Genomic DNA, 17,675 nt, shown 5'->3' with positions numbered 1-17,675 from the left:
ATTTATCACTGTTGACTTTTGATCACGACATTTGACCATTCGTCTTATTCAAAAAATTATATAAATACCATTTCTTTTATTTGTAACTTACTTTGTTATCAAAGCTATTTTAAGCGTGGCTTATCTTCTAATATATTTGCAACAAATTTTGAATAAGACGAATGGTCAAACTGGTCAAACTTTGTACGAAAAAGTCAACAGCGACAAATATGGAGGAGTACAAAAGTTTAATATGACACGGGCAACACAATTCGAATCCACATTGCGATGCGCTAACTCTACCGGTCTACCCTTAAATGAAGAAATTTAAAAAAAAATCACAAATACAACTACAAGATAATGAGCTTTCCAATTATGTTACAACCCATGAGCAAGAATAAGGGCTTGCCAATTCACCAGAACCAAAGTTGCGAGTGTGAGACATGATACACAACCAATGGGGGCGCTACAATTTCCTAGTTCTATATATACACAAACATCCTGAAACCATCTGTTTCCTTTCCATTTTACACGTAAAACGAATCAAGCTGGACATCAGCCAACAGCAACTCTATGACTATTAACACACCGGAACATGTATTGTCAAGGGAGTTATTTGTGTACTGTGCTCGTCTCAGTCATTGTTCTTGAAGAAGGAACCCCATTTTTGTGTCAGGCCATCTATTAGGCCACCGGTCCGGCTCTTTTGAACTACCAGAGTTGCTCTCGTGCCGTCCTCTCCACTGACGTTCTGTGTCGTTTTCTGGGATTCCGCTGAGACCAGCTTCCCGTTGGTGATCTGTGTTGACGCCAGGGGCTCTGAAGAGCCAGAAGCATTAGCTGAAGCAGTGTTGTTTACAGCTTGGGTATCCACACTTTGTACTTCACCCGCTTTTGCTCCACTGTTGCAGACAGCAGTATGCTTGCCAGGAGCATCAGTGGGCACCAAGGATGCATCTGGCTCCAATGCTGCACCAGCCACACCGTTGCAGTCTTTTACAGTATTGTTCTCTTTGGATGCAGCATCTGATGAAACTGATTGCGCATTTTTTGTATTTGACTGTTCATAGTCCTTCAGCGATTCCATAATTGCTCGCATCAGCATCTGCATTTAGCACAGCAACACAAGATTCACCACTGATAAGCTCAGCAACAAAAAAAGGGATGAATCTTACAAAATAGAAGCACATTCAACATAATTATAATTCATCCTTGTAATCCTTACGACATTGATTTGGCGTAACTACATGCATGAGATATATGGTACTAACAAAAGCGCTACCATCAAAGTTATCTCATACCTTACAGGTCAAGTCAAGTTCAAGTTGTTAAGATCCCCATTTCAAATTGGAGTGCTCATCTGCACCAATAGTCCTTAGGGAGGTGTACTCTCCTCACTCAACAACCAAAGATCAGTACGAACTTATCTCCACAATCTTATAATCAATGATCCAGGCACCCAGCTCCAGAACCTATTTTCACCCTCTGTAGAACTATAGCTATATAAAGGTCCTAAGACAGTATTACTACAAGCTCAACCAGGGTGCCGTGCGCTTCAAACCTTCCACTACGAGAAGCTTGGCTGGACACTACTATTACAAAACATAGTGCACCATAACAGCATAATTCTAACTTAAATTGCTGAAGGAATTTGAGATGTGACTTACTCTATCTTCATCTTCCATGGTATAAGGCATATCTGATAAGCTATCAAATGAGTACTCCACATACTCGCCATCATCAGAGGTTGGAGTGAGCAGCCTTCCGTTGCGGCCATTGGGAGGAGTTGCTGTTGATACGCTAGATGAGGAGGGACCAACATCACTATCCAATCCCTGTTCAGACAGAATGCAAGTAAAAAATCTGTATAGTCATGCTGGATAGGTGTAAATTTCTGTAAGCTTTGCTAAGATTAGCATTCAGACAGATCAATGAAATTTATCAGCAAAATATATCAAATATGATGTACCAAAAAGGTCAACATATGTTTTTGGACAAGATGTACTTGGCACACCAGTATCAAGTCAAATGAGGTCTAAAACCCATTGTGATTACAACTACAACTAGGGAAGCTTGTTTTGTGATTTTGTCTGAATCATTGGGTCGACCCAGAACTCATTAAAATGAACTCTAATCCAGATTTCAAAGCAGAGGGAGTGGGATAAAATGAACTATCTAACTGCACCACTAACACCCATGGTGTCACCACTTGCATTCCTAACTATAACTCAAAAGCAAACATCTGAAATTCAATTCTGAAGCAAACAATACCTGAAGTTCTATGTCACAGTTCAAATTTTACATGGACTGCACTCAATACTCACTATATAATGCACATTTCATTCAGTAAAATGTTGGCTGTTCAAGTGCATGTTCTGGGAACATGTTCAGGCCAGTCAGCAAAGAACATAATAGAAAAAGGTAGAAACAACAAAGGAAAGGCGGACTTTATTATGGTTATAATGTGTGATATATTACGGTCAGCAAAAATATGGTGCATGGCACCCAGCATATGGACATAGTGCAACATCAAATAATGTTCTAACCATTAGATACAACATATTAACGCAATTTGCTATGCAACATCAATTGGCTGGATATTTCGCACTGTGATGTAGAGGCCGGAATATTGAACTATTCCTTTATCGAAAAATATACATAAGTTTACCAATACCAACTTGAACACCAACCTCATAGCTGCCCTAAATACTCCAGTATATAATACAACAAGTTCCGAAATCGTGATACGCCCTCCGGTCAGGTATTTTCTGTAACACCCTATCAGAGCGAGTATGCCAGTAATTGATTGCAATTAACCATGTTATACTTGTTTTTCAAATTGCAGTTTCTCTAGGATTGACTTAAGGGAGATTTGCTTTTGTACCACAGTGTCGCAGTTCGGAAGGCTATGATCAAGTAGGAAACTTCAGTGCAACAGAACAAAAGAAGTGAAACAAAGAAGCACCAAGAAGTACCTCCGTTCGGTCGCCCCGGTCTTCTGTGGTGGCACCAGATGGGACCTGCAAAACCATCATAAGAAGCCAAAACTATGCTTGCTACTCATTATGAGAGATAACAATGCTAGGACACTTGTGACTAAAAGCTATGTTCATGATATTCGGTGACTTGCAATTTCTGAGAATTGTCTCAAAATGGCCCTCTTAACTCTTTCATTCCTCTATTGTCCGCCCAATATTTTTGTTAATTTACGGATTTTCTGGTCACATTTTATACAAGGAATGACTGCCTAGTTAATAGTTATATGCATTTAATCAAGTATTTGAAAATAGATGGAGCAAATTAATTGATAATGTTCTGAAGCATAGTGTTTATCTAAGAAATCATTTAGAGTATCAACAATTGAAACACCCACCTCCATTCTACTCATGAGCCTTCTAGAACGCAGCTGCGCAATGGCATCTTCTGTGGTAGTTGCATGGGCTGTTCCTGAAAAAAAAAACAGAGGTTATTGCTATAGTTCATATACCAAATCCAAGTGAACATCAAAGTTTATAAATTATACCTGTGGGTGACTGAGCGAACCTATATTCTATGTCATGCTCTGTATCCCAATGACCCTATCAGCAGAACCTAAGGTAAGTAAAGCCAACATATTTCAATAGGCTGTGAAGAACATTGTTCTGTATTACCTGACCAAGGCTGCCATGTGGTGTCATGAAATAATGATCCTCAGGCACTTCAGGAGGGTTTAGCACATTATGGAAAAATATTGTGATTGAGTCAAAGTAAAATTGAGGACGTGGTGAATTGTGATCCCCGTCAAATTTTATGATGTTTTTGTCGCCCTGCAGAATTTGAAACAACCATAACCAACTTGGCAGACAAAATGTCGTGTGTGGTCTACATTGATGGGAAAGATGGAAGCTTACAATATATGATTCATATATCTTGTCTGAATGGTGGGGAAGTATAAAATCATCCTCAGTTGCATGTCCAAACAAGGCAGGAACGAAACAACGTTTTGCTACCTGCAAGGTTACATTTCCAGTAGTAAGTACACATTTGCATGCCATCAAAACAGAGCCAGAAATAATGGGTTGTTTGAGATGGTCCATCGTGAGATCATCCCAATTTTTGTGGGATGACACTGCTCCTCATGCTTATGAGGGAGGGGGTGGTTATGGATCAACCCGTTCCATTCCTCAAATAAAACAAGTGGGTAAGGTTTAGGACACAAGATCGGATGATCCATCACCATCCCATTCCTCAAAACTGAACATCCTATAAGTTTCCAATTATCTGTTGCAGCATAGTAAATAGGCAGCTGGTACACAAAATATACATTTTATGAGAAAAGGCCTGCATAGTCCCTTGTTTAGTCAAGGTGGGAAGAAAACAAGGAGGGAATTGAAGAAAGCATGTATGTGATGCCAACCTAGCAGTGCAGGACATACACTACTGTTAAGGTGAACAAGAAGAAATCTCCTAGCAGCTAATAGCAACTACCATTATTTGAGGAAGAGCAGAGAATCAACAAACATAAAATTTTAATGTAGCAAGTTCGAATAAAGAAAAAAGTGCAACATACTGACCCAAATGTAAAGGTTCTGTGATAGTAATCTAGAAAAGTTAAAGTTAAAGGAATGTTTAAAAGCTTTATAAAAGTAAAAAGGAAAGTGAATTCATGGTCACAGCAGTAAATTTGATGTTTTAAGACCACCTAACCTTGCTCAAAACCTGACAATATCAACATTTAATACAAGTAAATAACTTTACATAAAGATGATAACAAACCTGAATAGTATCAAGATCCATGATGTCAAAATTAGCTTTCCTCTTGACAATCTTTCGCATGTGCTGTATTGCAAGTTTGACCTAAGCAAAAAGCAGAAGCACAGCGATAAATAAAATGCGATCACTTTATGGAAGTATGCAGAAAAGCTGCAGTTATATTTACTGTAAAAAGGAGAAAATAGTATAGCAGTCAACAGAAACTAAAGCACAATTATAATTACAAAATAACATAAGTCAAAACATGAATCTGGGTAGTAAACAGAAGGGCCGACAGTAATAAGATATGCAGGCATACAGCACTGGAACCAACACTAGTTCATACAGGGCACAAAAATTGGAGTTTAAAAATGCAGAGGTCACGCATGAGTCCAATAGGAGATTTGAGTCTATGGTCTTAGTAATTGTTTGGCTAAGAAGCTTAATGGTCTGAATGCTAAGTTGTCCACTTTTACCTAGCCTTTCCAGCTACTAGCAAGTTGGATCTGTGCAGTCTATAACTCTATATATATGTGAAGACTTTTCATGTTTTTTATAGTTCAGTTCATAATCAAAATTACTAACTACTATTGGTGAATACAGTTTTTAAAAAAGGAAAAAAAAACTATTGGACAACTATGCTCATGCAAAGAAAAAAAAAAGGGAAATTGTGAGTCGCAATTTCATCTTGATCTTCTTGTCTTGTCTATGTATCTCTTGTTTTAATCTATTGGTGCCACATCCTAACAGTTGCACGACTATGCACATGATACAATAATGAGTATGTGTAAGACATGATGACACAAACAACATTGTAAAGTAAAAGTAAAAGCACACAGTAACTACCACAACTGCCTGAGTCAGCAAAAGGCCATTTAAACATTAACAGTAAAAACTAACAAGCGGCAAAGTATATATCACCAGATTAAGCTTACCGTGAATTTTGGCAGTGGATATTTGTACGTGTCCACTAGCTCCATCATCAAGTCAACCAAGTTGGAGAATGGACTATCAAGAACCATTCCAGCAATTGATGGATCCTCCGCTCCATACATTAGACTAAAAATAATAAAGATAAAAGTCAAAGGGTGAATAGGCTTTAAAGATAAGAAAGATGAACACACATGGAGAGGGGCACTGAACACATAAATGTTTCCAAAGGCAACTGTTAGGTACTCCCTCCGTCCCAAAATACTATTCGTTTTGGCTTTTCTAAATACATAGCTTTTTCTATGAATCTAGACATACTCCCTCCGTTCCAAATTGTAGGTCATTTTAAATTTTTTAGGTTCATAGATGTTATTATGCACCTAGACATACACTATATCTAGGTGCATAATAATATCTATGAACCTATAAAAGTCAAAACGACCTACAATTTGGAATGAAGGGAGTAGTATATATTTAGGTGCATATCAAAAGCTATGTATCTAGAAAAGCCAAAACAAATAGTAATTTGGGACGGAGGGAATACAAACTTAAAAAAAGCAAGCGGTCCTTTCACACCACCCGCTAAGATGGCATGACCTGGCTGCCAATGTGCCACATATGCCTTTTGCCAGCGGCAGCAAAACTGAACTGTGAAAACAAATTTCCAATAGTTTCCCCTTAATATATTTTTTCAAGGTAGACAGAGACAGAAAAGGCTCTATTTTTTATGAATGGTGGCCAGGTTACATTTCGATTCCCATCCAACAGGGCACTTCTGCCAAACATGCCAATTAGATTTACCACCTCTAATAACTGGCTCAAATCGATAGTCTTATTACTCTACTATAAGCTGAGTGATGTGATGTAGTAATTTACTCATTCAGGACCACACTCGTTTGAACATAAGGAATTTACCTTGTGACAGCACCCATTGAGCGACCCCACAAAGCTATGCAAGATACATTCCCATCTGTACGCAAATAGTTAACAACAGCTTTCAGATCTTCTTTCTGTTGAGCAAGAAAGAGTTCATCAGCAGCCGCTCTTCGATGGCAATGAAACTAATAATGAGAATATGACGTGGCTAAGACATGTTAGTTCAAAACAGAGTGAGAGACAAAGGGATCAGGGAAGGTTTCAACATGCTAATCAAACAGATACTCAGATGGAGAACAAGAATAACTCCATGCAAAAATGCCCTATAGCTTTGATTACTCTTGGACGCAAAAACTTATACATACTTGTGAATAGAAAACAAAGAATAGATACCAAAATATTTGGTATGATTCCTTTTTCAGGTTGTCTGGCCATACTCCTACTAACATGAAATGCAAAAACAACCCAAAGCAAACTGAAACTTCAGAATAAGAACAAGTTCTCACCTCATTCCAGCCTAAGGTGACATGTTCTCCTTCAGAGAGTCCAGACCCTGAAAAGTCCAGTGTAAAGACTGTAATGTTTGTTGGTAGAAGAATAATAGCGGCTTCACTAGCATCAGCTCTGCACCCACTGGAAAATAAATAATGCAGATCAATTAATGCCAAGCCAACACAGATAGAATATCATAACAGATATGTGTAAGAACTGAGCTTTGTCTTTGTTATAGGTGGGAAGCCATTTTGACTAAAAAAACAACTCACATTAATGTGAACATACATGTGGCCTTACCTGTTACCATGACAGTATATGACACAGGGGAGAGCTTTTCCTTCAGGAATCACAACCGGCATATAGTGACTACACTGCAATTTCTTGCCCAGACCATTTTTGACCTGAAAAAGAAATACAGAGCATATTTAATTATATAGAAAGAATCATGGAGAACTGCAGAAGAACCTAAAAATTTATCCCGATTAGCTTAAAGTTCTTTGCCCAACATGGAATTAAAACATATGAACAACTTAATATCAGTCAACAAGTTTTACTGATTAAACAGGTAGAGCAGAGAAATCCCATATAGATATATGTACCTATATTGCTACACATGTACGTATAATATTATAATGTATGAATGTGTATATTTTATAATCCCTCAAACAATATGGATTAATACTGGATATCCAGAAAAGCAAGTATAATGAGATTCTAAGTTACTCCTGCATTTGCAACATATTTGTTGTTTTGTCTAGCATGTCATCTCATCCACAGGGGACCCCTATTCCGAAAAATTGTGCAAAATTACTCCTACAGTGCCAAGAGATTTAGAGGTTCACAGGCTAATTTTAGTGTGCTATCATCATATTGCAGTATATAAAAACATATGACCTCCAAGTCCTTCCTCTGGAACCATCTCCCCTTCAGCATAAACTCCTGCTCTAATAGATCGTCATTTGGACTGTAGTCAGCTCTGTCATCCAACGAAAATAGAAGAGCAGTCAGTGATCCCAGTAACAATAAGATACTCAAAGGATCGTAAAAGTATCTTGTCTGCTATTGAAAATTACAAAACAAGAATAACTTCTGTATTAGTGGTAAACAGAACTTCCAGAAGCCCTTCAATTTGAGTACAGCAGTTTATGTTTTTGAAATTTAAGTACTGATGAAGAAGTCAACAGGCCAATAAGGACACGAAAGAAATGTCATAAAGACAGGAATGTGTTTAGTAACATTTGCAACATTAAATTCTGACCATAGTAATAAGCACTTTAAGAGGTCAGTCTACTGGAACCTCACACGTATGTTCTCAACAGAAAATACACATTAGACCAACTCACAGCATGTTCGATGTATATACTGTTTTAACTTTACCAAACTCACCAAAACAGCAGGCACTCCCTCCCATTTCCAAAAATTGCAAACAATATAATCATAAGAGCACAGATATCCTACTAGCTCAGCGAACCATTAGTGGGCTGAACAGATACAAAAACACTCACGTTTACCAGAACATCCTAATTTGGTAACTCACACTAGGAGCAATACGAAGCTACGACCACCCTGAGGCCTGAATAACCGAATTGCTAGTCCCTCATACACACGCATAGTACTACCACTATCACACGTAAACCTAAGACCAACCACAGATCACAACTCAATTGCGCGGCCTCGTTGCCAACCGGAGGACTGCCACCAGCGAATTCGATTCGACTCCCTGGGCCGTACAACTCCGACCGCTCAAACCAACCCCGGGAGGGCCCGAGCCACCCGTCCACCCGCCCCACCGGAGAACCTCCGAGCCGGCGCGGCCCAGATCCAAACCCACAACACCCGAATCGCGGCGGCGCGGCGGAAACGGAAGGCGGCAGGGCACGGGGAGGGAGCTCTCACCTGGGCGGGCGGATGATGAAATTGACCAGCTGGTCCATCGGCGGGGAGAGAGGGAGGGGGGATGGGGATTAGGGATTCTGGTAGACGAAGCAAGCAAGCTTGCTGCTCTCGCTCTGATCGCTTCCGATTTCCCCCCGCCCCCGTTCGCCTCCTCCGGCTGGCTTTTTAATTGCTTTGGTTGCGGTGAACGGGGGTGGTGGTGGGGGGTTGCCTTGCGTTTGCGTAGCTGCCTTCCGCTTTTCCGGGCTCGGCCTCGTCAGACGGCGACAGCGCAGGCTGGGAAGGGAGAGAGCCGGAAAGGAAAAGGAATGGCGGTTTTCTCGTCTGGGACCCTCTGTTCTTCTATTTTGACGGTATCGCACCACTGATACAGTGATACTCCCATAGTACTAGCGATTTATTTTCTCGTAAAAAATTCAGCTACTCGTGTTGATTGCGGATTTGCGGTTAAACTTCCAGGTGCACTTTACCGATTCAGATATGAGAATTTCAGGAAAGTGAGACCAGCGGTCGCTATCAAACGACTTTGCAAGAATCTCCAAACGCTCAAAAGTACATCTGATCCGGACAAAAACATATCCCTCATTTTCGTGCTTTTCGTTTATGTATGGTGCCCATGAAGTAAATGGGTAATGATTTTAGCACACACGTGTGCACGGGAGGATATGTGCACTCATTTATGGCTAGTACTGTAGTAGTACCTGTACATTTAGAATTAGTAGCACATCAATGCACCTTTTTGGTAACAGGAAATTTCCTGTTTGGTAGGCATAGAACGGCTTGTTTGTGAAACTCCTACATGTTCATGAAAGCTCTTTCAAAAAATTTGTAATTTCTACATTGTAAGACCATATTTGTTTGACTCTAGGTTATATAAGCTGGATTATAGTCAAGGTGATAGGATAAATAACTATCTTGGAACCATTTTGAGATCACATATAATCTGAAATAAGCTGCCCAAGAGTAGCTTATTTGAGGGTCCCATGGTAGTCTTCAATTGTTCTTTTAGCATAGTATCCATGACTAGAGCTGGACAAAAAGCTCATGGCTCGTTAGCTGTCTCGGCTCGGCTCGCTGCAATTTCCTAACGAGCCGAGCAGGACTTTTCGCTCGTTAGTATAACGAGCGAGTTCGAGCCGGCTCGCGAGCTTAACGAGCTGAGAAAGCACAGTACAGAAGCAGCCCAGGCCAGCCCATAAGTGAAGAAGCCGGAGCCCAATCCAGCCCATGATACTCTGTTACTCGAGTTCGGCTCCGTGTTGACCGAAACCTACCTGCTCGCATTCGATAGATCGGCACTAGCCGCCGCCGCTCCCCACTCCGCTTTCCTCGCGCGGCACCGCCGCTCTCCATTCCTCCCTCGCGCGACGTCGTTGCTCTACTTTCCTCCCTCACAGGGCGCCGCCGGTTTGCGCTCGCTCCCTCGCGTAGCTCGACTCTTTCAAGCCTACTCCCGGAGCTCTCGTCAAGGCAGGCTTCAGGGCCGGCTTCAATCGATCTCGGCGATAGCGGTGGCACAGCAGGAGGAGCAGCAGCACAGGTTGATTAGCTTTAATCCCAGAGGGCCAGAGTCTCGTCGTCATCCAGTGGCGCCTGACGCGAGGAGATAGTCGGCCCATCTCCAATCCTCTTTTTGTATTTTTTTTTCTCCATCGATGTTGTGAGCTGAAGTTTATTTGAATTGATTCGGTTGTTGTTACTAGTTTCTCCCATGTTTGCTTTACTCTTTTGAGATGATTTGTTGCACTTTTGCTTGATCTTATGGGCCTTCTGATTTGCGCTGATGTTTACTGCTCTTGCTCGCGAGCTGCTCGAGCTCGCTCGCGAGCTGGACCGAGCCGAACCTAGCTGGCTTTTCTGCTCGTTACGTTAACGAGCTGAGCTCGGTTCGGCTCGTTAGATAACGAGCTGCACTGAGCCGAGCCGAGCTCGCTCGTTATCCACCCCTACACATAACCCGTAATCTAGATTATATAATTTAGATGGATTATAATCGGAAACAACATGAGCTAAGGGTTAATATGATTGCTAGTCTTTTTTTAAGTCACATGTGTTTAGTCTAAAATGCCTCAGATAGATTAAAGAGAAATTAAGATGGGAATTGGCGAATAGCACCCACGAATAGGTTCGTGGTACCATGACATTTTGAATCCTACGGAATAAATAAATGCCAAAAAAAACTGTAGGAAACAATAACATTTGGTGGAGCGTGAGGAAAACAAAAAATCAATGGAAGAAAGTAATATAAAAGGAAACTTTTCATGATACCGAACATCTTAGATCCCGTTTGGATGACCAGAGATTTTGAGAACCTAAAATCCAAAATCTGATCGGCATCCAAACAGGACAGATTTTGCCTTAAACTTAATGAAGCCAGATTATGGATTCTCATAATTCCGAAATACGGAGCGAACTAGTTTCCACTCAAAATCCGGATTCTCAGAATCTGATTTTGCATCCAAACCGGACCTTACTAGTATTACTCCAAAATTTCCTTTGGAAGAAAGCATTCCATAAGGAGCAAGAAGCATCACTTGTACATTCAACTTTACCCAGCTGAAAACCTCTTCCCACCTGCGCGCGAGTAAACGAACCAGAAAAGCGTTTTCCTAAACAGCAACAATAACGACCCATGCGGTAATTTACTCCAGCACCAAGCTGCAGTCAGAAACACAGACACACCCCAGCAACACCAAACGTTCGAATATACCAGAGCGCCAAGGTCTCGTGTGCAAATCCGACCCCAAGACTCCCAGCAGGAGAGGGAGACCGAGAGAGGAGGGGAAACCCGCAAGAGCCTCGACGTGGGCCCTCCGGAGTCCGTAGGGGCCGGTAGCCATTCAGGTGGGGCACGTGCGCGGCATGATTGGCCCACCCACCGGCGCACGCAAGTGGAGGGAGGGAACCGCCAGCTGCACAGAACCTCCGATCCCCCGGCCGCGATGAACCACCAGCTGCAAGAGGTTCTTCATTGGTTCGTCCCGATGGCCGTCGGCCGATGGCTGCGGCGGGCCCGATGACGCTCTGGGGGGCCCACACGGCAGCGGGGCCACGGCGTGCGCGCTTTTGCCTCGGCTTGGCCCTGCTGGCGCCTGGCAGCTAGCGCTGCGGCTTCTGCTGCGCCGGCCGCTTTGACCGAAGCGGTTGACTCCTCGTTGTCCGCGACTTGCTCTTGTCCTCTGTGTTTGTGTTGTAAAATAGTCGTATCTTCCCTCCTCGTGGTAAGCACAAGAACTAGGCCCTTGTTTACTTGGTGAATTTGGAAGGTGCCAAATTACTTTAGTAACACTGTAGCGTTTCGTTTGTATTTGTGAATTATTGTCCAAATATTGACTAATTAGGCTCAAAAGATTCGTCTCGCAAAGTACAACAAAACTGTGTAATTAGTTTTTGATTTCGTCTACATTTAGTACTCCATACATGTACCGCAAGTTTGATGTGATGGGGAATCTTCTTTTTGCATAGTGCCAAAGTTGGGAGTTTTGTGGGAAGTGAACAAGGACGAGATAAAGTAGACAAGGTACAATAGAGATGGAGGGATACGGATGATATCACAGAAGGGTGCTCGTTCTCTGCTCCGGTAAAAAGTAAAAACGAGACAATTCCATCGTGTGACCCGCGGGAGTCCCGCCCATCGCTTCGCCAACTCGGATCTCCGCGCCGTCCGATGGTTTTCCTCAGCGTGCGAGCCATCTCCGCGCCATCAAACTTTCCAGTCCGTCCGTCGCGCCCTCGCACAATGCCTCTCCACCGTCCGTCGCGCCCTCGCACAATGCGCCCCCGCAACATCCGCGCGCCAACACTTCTTCGTGAAACTGCCCTACGCCGCCGCCGCCCGCCCTCCTCCTCCTCTCCTCGGTCTCCCTGCGACGCCTCCGTCAGATCGTCGTCGGAGCCACGCCGTCGCCGCGCCACGCCACCACACGCTCTTCTCCTCTCCTCGGCCTCCCTGCAACGTCTCAGTTAGATCACCGCCGCGCCGTCGACGGTCCGTAGACGCGACGTCGTCGGAGCCCCGCCGCCGACGAGCCAGTTCTACGTGGAAGAACCTCGGTGGTTGAGGGCCTCTCCTTCACTGCGCCGTTGTCCTCCACGACACCAAAAAAATGAAACCCCCATCACGTCCTCTTTCCGTTTAGCCGTTTCCCGTTGAAATCCATGCATCGTAGCTTGTCCTCACCTTTTTCCGGTGATGCTTCGGCCATGCGCGGCCGTGTAGCAACATGGCGCCGCCGTGCGTGGTCCTCGTCCTGAGTCGAGGAAAGAAGATGGAGCCACGATCCTCAGATCAAATGTTAACGGCCACAATTAGATGTGTCGGATACCCCTTCATATATGAATCCGGTTTACCGTAAACCACCCCCGGTCTGCCGTGTTAGTTGCCAAAAATTACGCCAGACAATCCATATCTTCCCTAATTCTCGTCGCTCGCCTTATCTTGCTCCAATCAATCATGTCACACCCGTGTAACAGCCGCATCAGAAAGCTCGATCGCTGGTGCTGGATTCCGGCATGTAATCAACCGCTGTCAACTTCCAGGATCGCCGTCGAACACCGGCCAACACATCCAGCCACCGACGTGTTGACTTCCTTCGCGTCGCCACAGTCGACAAGTCTCGTGCCGCTGTGGTCGACGAGGCTCGTGGCATCGTGGCCGACGTGGATCACGTCGCCTCCCACGCAGCACCGGCGACGGGAAGTCGGGAAGGCCCTCTGGCATCCGTGCCGGAGGATCTCGCTCTTGTGGCCGCGCGGGGCCTGCCCGACGGGGTGGCCGTCACGGAGGCGCCAAGCGGATGATATCTAACTGCTGGCGCATCGCACCTCTGCTCCAACTCCGCTGCCGCCGCCCGGCGCGACTTCGACATCTTCGCCAGGATGGAGGCCGACGGCGTCCTGCCCAACGAGGCCACCCTCACCACGTGCGACCCCGCCATGGCCTTCTCCGTTGTCCGGCGCATGGCCGCCGCGCGCTCCACACCTGCAGCCTAACCCTCGTTGCATGGACGCCGGCGGGGCTCATCAGTTCGAGGCTCACATGGATGCCGCCTCTGGCGTCGTGCTCGAGGAGCTCGAGCTCGCCGCGCTGCTCCGCGTCAATGCAGACAAGGGCAGGGCCGGTTCGGTGTACAGGCTCCTGGACATGACGTGCGCCCTCTCGGGTGTGGACAAGTGAGATCCCAGCAAGGTTAAGGAGGGCGGCGGTGGCTGACAAGGCTAGATATCCCTTGTAAAGGGGCCATTGTGCGTTGCAGTTCAGGATGCTTGGTCTGCCTCAACATGCAGCTGTTGCAGTTCAGGATGCTTCTCTTCGTTGGTGAGATTCAGATCAGATGGTGCTATTTTTTTCCCAGTAATGCTCTGCTGAGCTTTTGAGCCACTGGTGAAAAATTAGTTCTCTTCATTCATGGATACTCGAAATATAAATTCATACCTTCCTAGACGTAGGCCTGGTTTGGTTCACTTGCTTAAATTTAAGTACCCGTCACATCGAATGTTTAGATACTAATTAGGAGTATTGAACGTAGACTATTTATAAAACCGATTACATAAGTGGAGGCTAAACGGCGAGACGAATCTATTAAGCCTAATTAGTCCATGATTTGACAATGTGTTGCTACAGTAAACATTTGCTAATGATGGATTAATTAGGCTTAATAGATTCATCTCGTTGTTTAGCCTCCACTTATGTAATGAGTTTTGTAAATAGTCTACGTTTAATATTCCTAATTAGTATCTAAATATTGATGTAACACTTGCTTAAAAATAAGCAAAGGGAACCAAACGGGCCCATAAAGTTATGCTTAGCCTACATATAGTGACTGCAATATTAATGTCAGCTATGAGGGTGGTATAACCGTGAAAGTTCCTTTGGCATGTTTCAATTCTGAACTGTCTATTTCTACCAACAAATTCTTTCAAAATGCTGCATGAGTTGTCATTTTAATTCAATTTATTGTATTAATGGTAGCCCCTTTTATGGTTTTTGAAGAAGCAAATACTGATTTTACCTTGCAGGACACTATGGTCCAGTAAGAAGGAAGCAGGCCTCAAGTCAGGAGCAAAGATTCAAGTAATAAGAGACAATTGAGCTGAACCTGGTGAGTTTGAGTTTTCGGGCACTCCTGAACTGATACGCAAAGCTGAATAGTTGATCAAACAAGTTTTAGCTGAAGTATTACTTGTTATGTGGTTACATATTTTGTTTAATTCTGCATTCCTTGCAACCATCGTGTTGATCTTGCAATCTTCTGCAGGCTGTGTACATTAAATGTTGATATACTTTTGATATACAAGCTGTGTATGTTTCCTACATTACTACCTTATTCCATATTTATAAAAACTAAAAAAATTGCATAGCACCCATGGTTCAGGCCTTCGGTGGGTAGCACCTCTACTGGGTGCTCTACCTTTATCTTTCTATCCAGCAATAATATGTTCTGTTGCAAAATGTCAATACCTTGTTCAGTTGTGATTTCCAGTAGTAAGGTGGCAACCAGCCTATTAGATTTTACTACTTTTGTGAGCTTAGACCCTAGGGGATGATTAACGGTACGGTCCTAGTGTATGTGTGTGTGGTAAATATGCATGCCCAGATGATTGCCCATGTCTCCGTTAAACTCTGAACGTCGCCGTTCAGTTGTTGTGATTCCACAAATTAGGTGTAGAAAAAAATAAATCTTATGCTTCTTGTTCCCATAATTTTTATACTAACGAGAATCTGCTTGGGACTGAAATACTGAATGTTATTTGGCTTGGTGAATTAGGGTATGGAGCCTTCAGATTGCCAATCCTGTAAGGAAGGTAGTGGTGCCCGCATCATCTCAGATGAATGAATATTCAGGCACATATGTTGCTGATATTGTTAGGAAGGTGCCTCGGCGAGGTCCGTTGCGTAAGAAGGTCAAATCTTCAGGTGCACGTGCAGCTGATATCATTAAGGAGGATGTTCAGGAAGATCCGTCTCCTATGAAGGTTGACATTGACCAAGCAATTGATCTCATGAGGTTTGCCTTCAAAGAAGGGATGGCTTTTCTGGACAATGGATCAGGGAGATCATTGGACGAAAGGATGCTCGTGGATATGTCAGGTTACATGTTCAATCTGCTGTTTGAGGGCCCTGGTGTTTCACGGCGTGATGCTCCGCGCCAGATGCGGGTGATAACACCTACACTTGACAAGGATATTGCCCATGCATTTGCTAAAGAAGAGAGAAAATGTATTGCCTATGAGTTCCAGGGAGATCTCTTTGGGATGGTTGCTGATGTGTGTTCCATTGCTTCCACATGTAAACGCTACTTGGTTCTGTTTGCACGCGATGTCAATGGTAAGAAGGGAAGAATAACCAGACTTCCCTCGTTCCATTCAGTCTAGGGTTACAAGTATACAAAGTATGGGCCGAATGGGCCATAAGGTCAACATGGGCCAGAAAGGTATAAACATAAATCTGTACATATTAACAAATGGAAAGGGCGAAGTTGTGGAGAGGCTTCTTGGGATTGTGCCAGACCCTGATGCCCACGACCTGTCTCTTAAAGTGCCAGTGGATTTAATGCTTTCTGAAGCTGGATTGAGCTTGTCAAATGTGCGTGGTCAAGGCTATGGCTTGGCTCAGAGTGATGCAATTTTCACTGAACTAAAAACATTGGTGGTTAAAGCAAGTGCATCATCGTACTGTTTTCATCCTTGCGCCTTCCAGTTGCTTTCCACTCTTGCATCTGCTTCCCAAAACCTGGTTGAAACTTTCCAGTTTTTCCAAGCAATTGATGCTTTGTCGAATTTAATTCAAGGCTCTCCTCAGTTCAATGAAAAGTTACGTTCCCTGATCCAAGGGAGAGGTTTGAATCTGGACAGCAATCTTGAGAAGCCAGGTGAGACCTCATGGGGTTCGTACTATGAGATACTCGTGAAACTTGCTGCTTATCTGCCTGCTGTTTGTGATGCACTTGAATTTCCGGGGGAGCATGCCTCTAGTACTGATGAGAAATATCTGGTATTAAAAGTACAATGGGCATTCACCGATTACTTACCCCCTTGTCTTGCTCTTGATGCGAGATGTACTAGGTGCTACACATGAACTGTCATTGGCCTTGGACAGGAATGACCTGGATGCCCATAACTGTATGGTTCTTCTCCAAGAGTCCAAGAAACAGTTGCTGGTAATGAGGGATGAAGGAAGGCCGCTTTTCTCAGGGAAGTTGAGTTTCTTTGCACTGAGAGTGACATGGATGTGCTTGACATGGGAGAACAGTTTGAACACCGAAGGTGGAGTAAAGAGGAATCTGCAACGTCGACAAACTTGGAGCATTACCAAATTCATGTCTTTGCAAAAGTTATCAACGACCAACTTAGAGAGCTTGACAAGCGCTTTAGCAAGGAAACCTCAGAATTGTTTTGTCTTGCATCATGCCTAAATCCACGCAATCTCTTCCAAGCTTTTGATAAGGAAAATCTAATTAAGTTCGCACGGTTCTACCCATCCGAGTTCCCTGATACTGCCGTTACAGCACTTGACCTGCAACTCCAAGCCTTCATAACTGATGTGCGCTCGGATGCCAGATTTCATGAAATGAGTGCACTGAGTTATCTTTCTGTGAAGATGGTGGAAACGGGCAGGAACACGCAGTATCCGCTGGTTTATCTGCTCCTGAAGCTTGGTCTCATCCTCCCTGGCACACCTGCCCCAGCTAAGATGGCCTCTTCGTTGACGGTAGTTAGCACGGGAACCGCTGGCGTACGGATGATCGTAGTTTTTTCCTCAAAATATT

General features: G+C 43.8%; 1 protein-coding gene across 2 annotated transcripts; it reads right to left on the bottom strand.

Moving 5' to 3' along the window:
• Nucleotides 1-305: 305 nt before the first annotated feature.
• LOC117838448 (uncharacterized) lies at nt 306-9,157 on the bottom strand. 2 transcript variants are annotated; one of them, XM_034718484.2, is made up of 14 exons: nt 8,908-9,157; nt 7,906-7,987; nt 7,309-7,412; nt 7,023-7,149; nt 6,556-6,650; nt 5,646-5,769; nt 4,735-4,815; nt 3,870-3,968; nt 3,630-3,785; nt 3,503-3,557; nt 3,353-3,426; nt 2,955-2,999; nt 1,647-1,814; nt 306-1,084 (listed from the first exon to the last, which is right to left on the bottom strand). In XM_034718484.2, exons 1-14 carry the CDS (start codon nt 8,943-8,945, stop codon nt 614-616), a joined length of 1,719 nt encoding a protein of 572 aa, XP_034574375.1. In that variant the 5' UTR covers nt 8,946-9,157; the 3' UTR covers nt 306-613. The 2 variants fall into 2 exon arrangements, with proteins under 2 accessions (XP_034574375.1, XP_034574376.1); XM_034718485.1 differs by lacking the exon at nt 8,908-9,157 and having other exon boundaries at nt 7,023-7,069; nt 7,906-7,932.
• Between the last annotated feature and the right edge of the window lie 8,518 nt (nt 9,158-17,675).

The sequence above is a fragment of the Setaria viridis genome, chromosome 9, assembly GCF_005286985.2.
Source record: "Setaria viridis chromosome 9, Setaria_viridis_v4.0, whole genome shotgun sequence".
Taxonomy (NCBI): Eukaryota; Viridiplantae; Streptophyta; class Magnoliopsida; order Poales; family Poaceae; genus Setaria; species Setaria viridis.
This window is presented reverse-complemented; position numbering and strand designations above follow the sequence as displayed.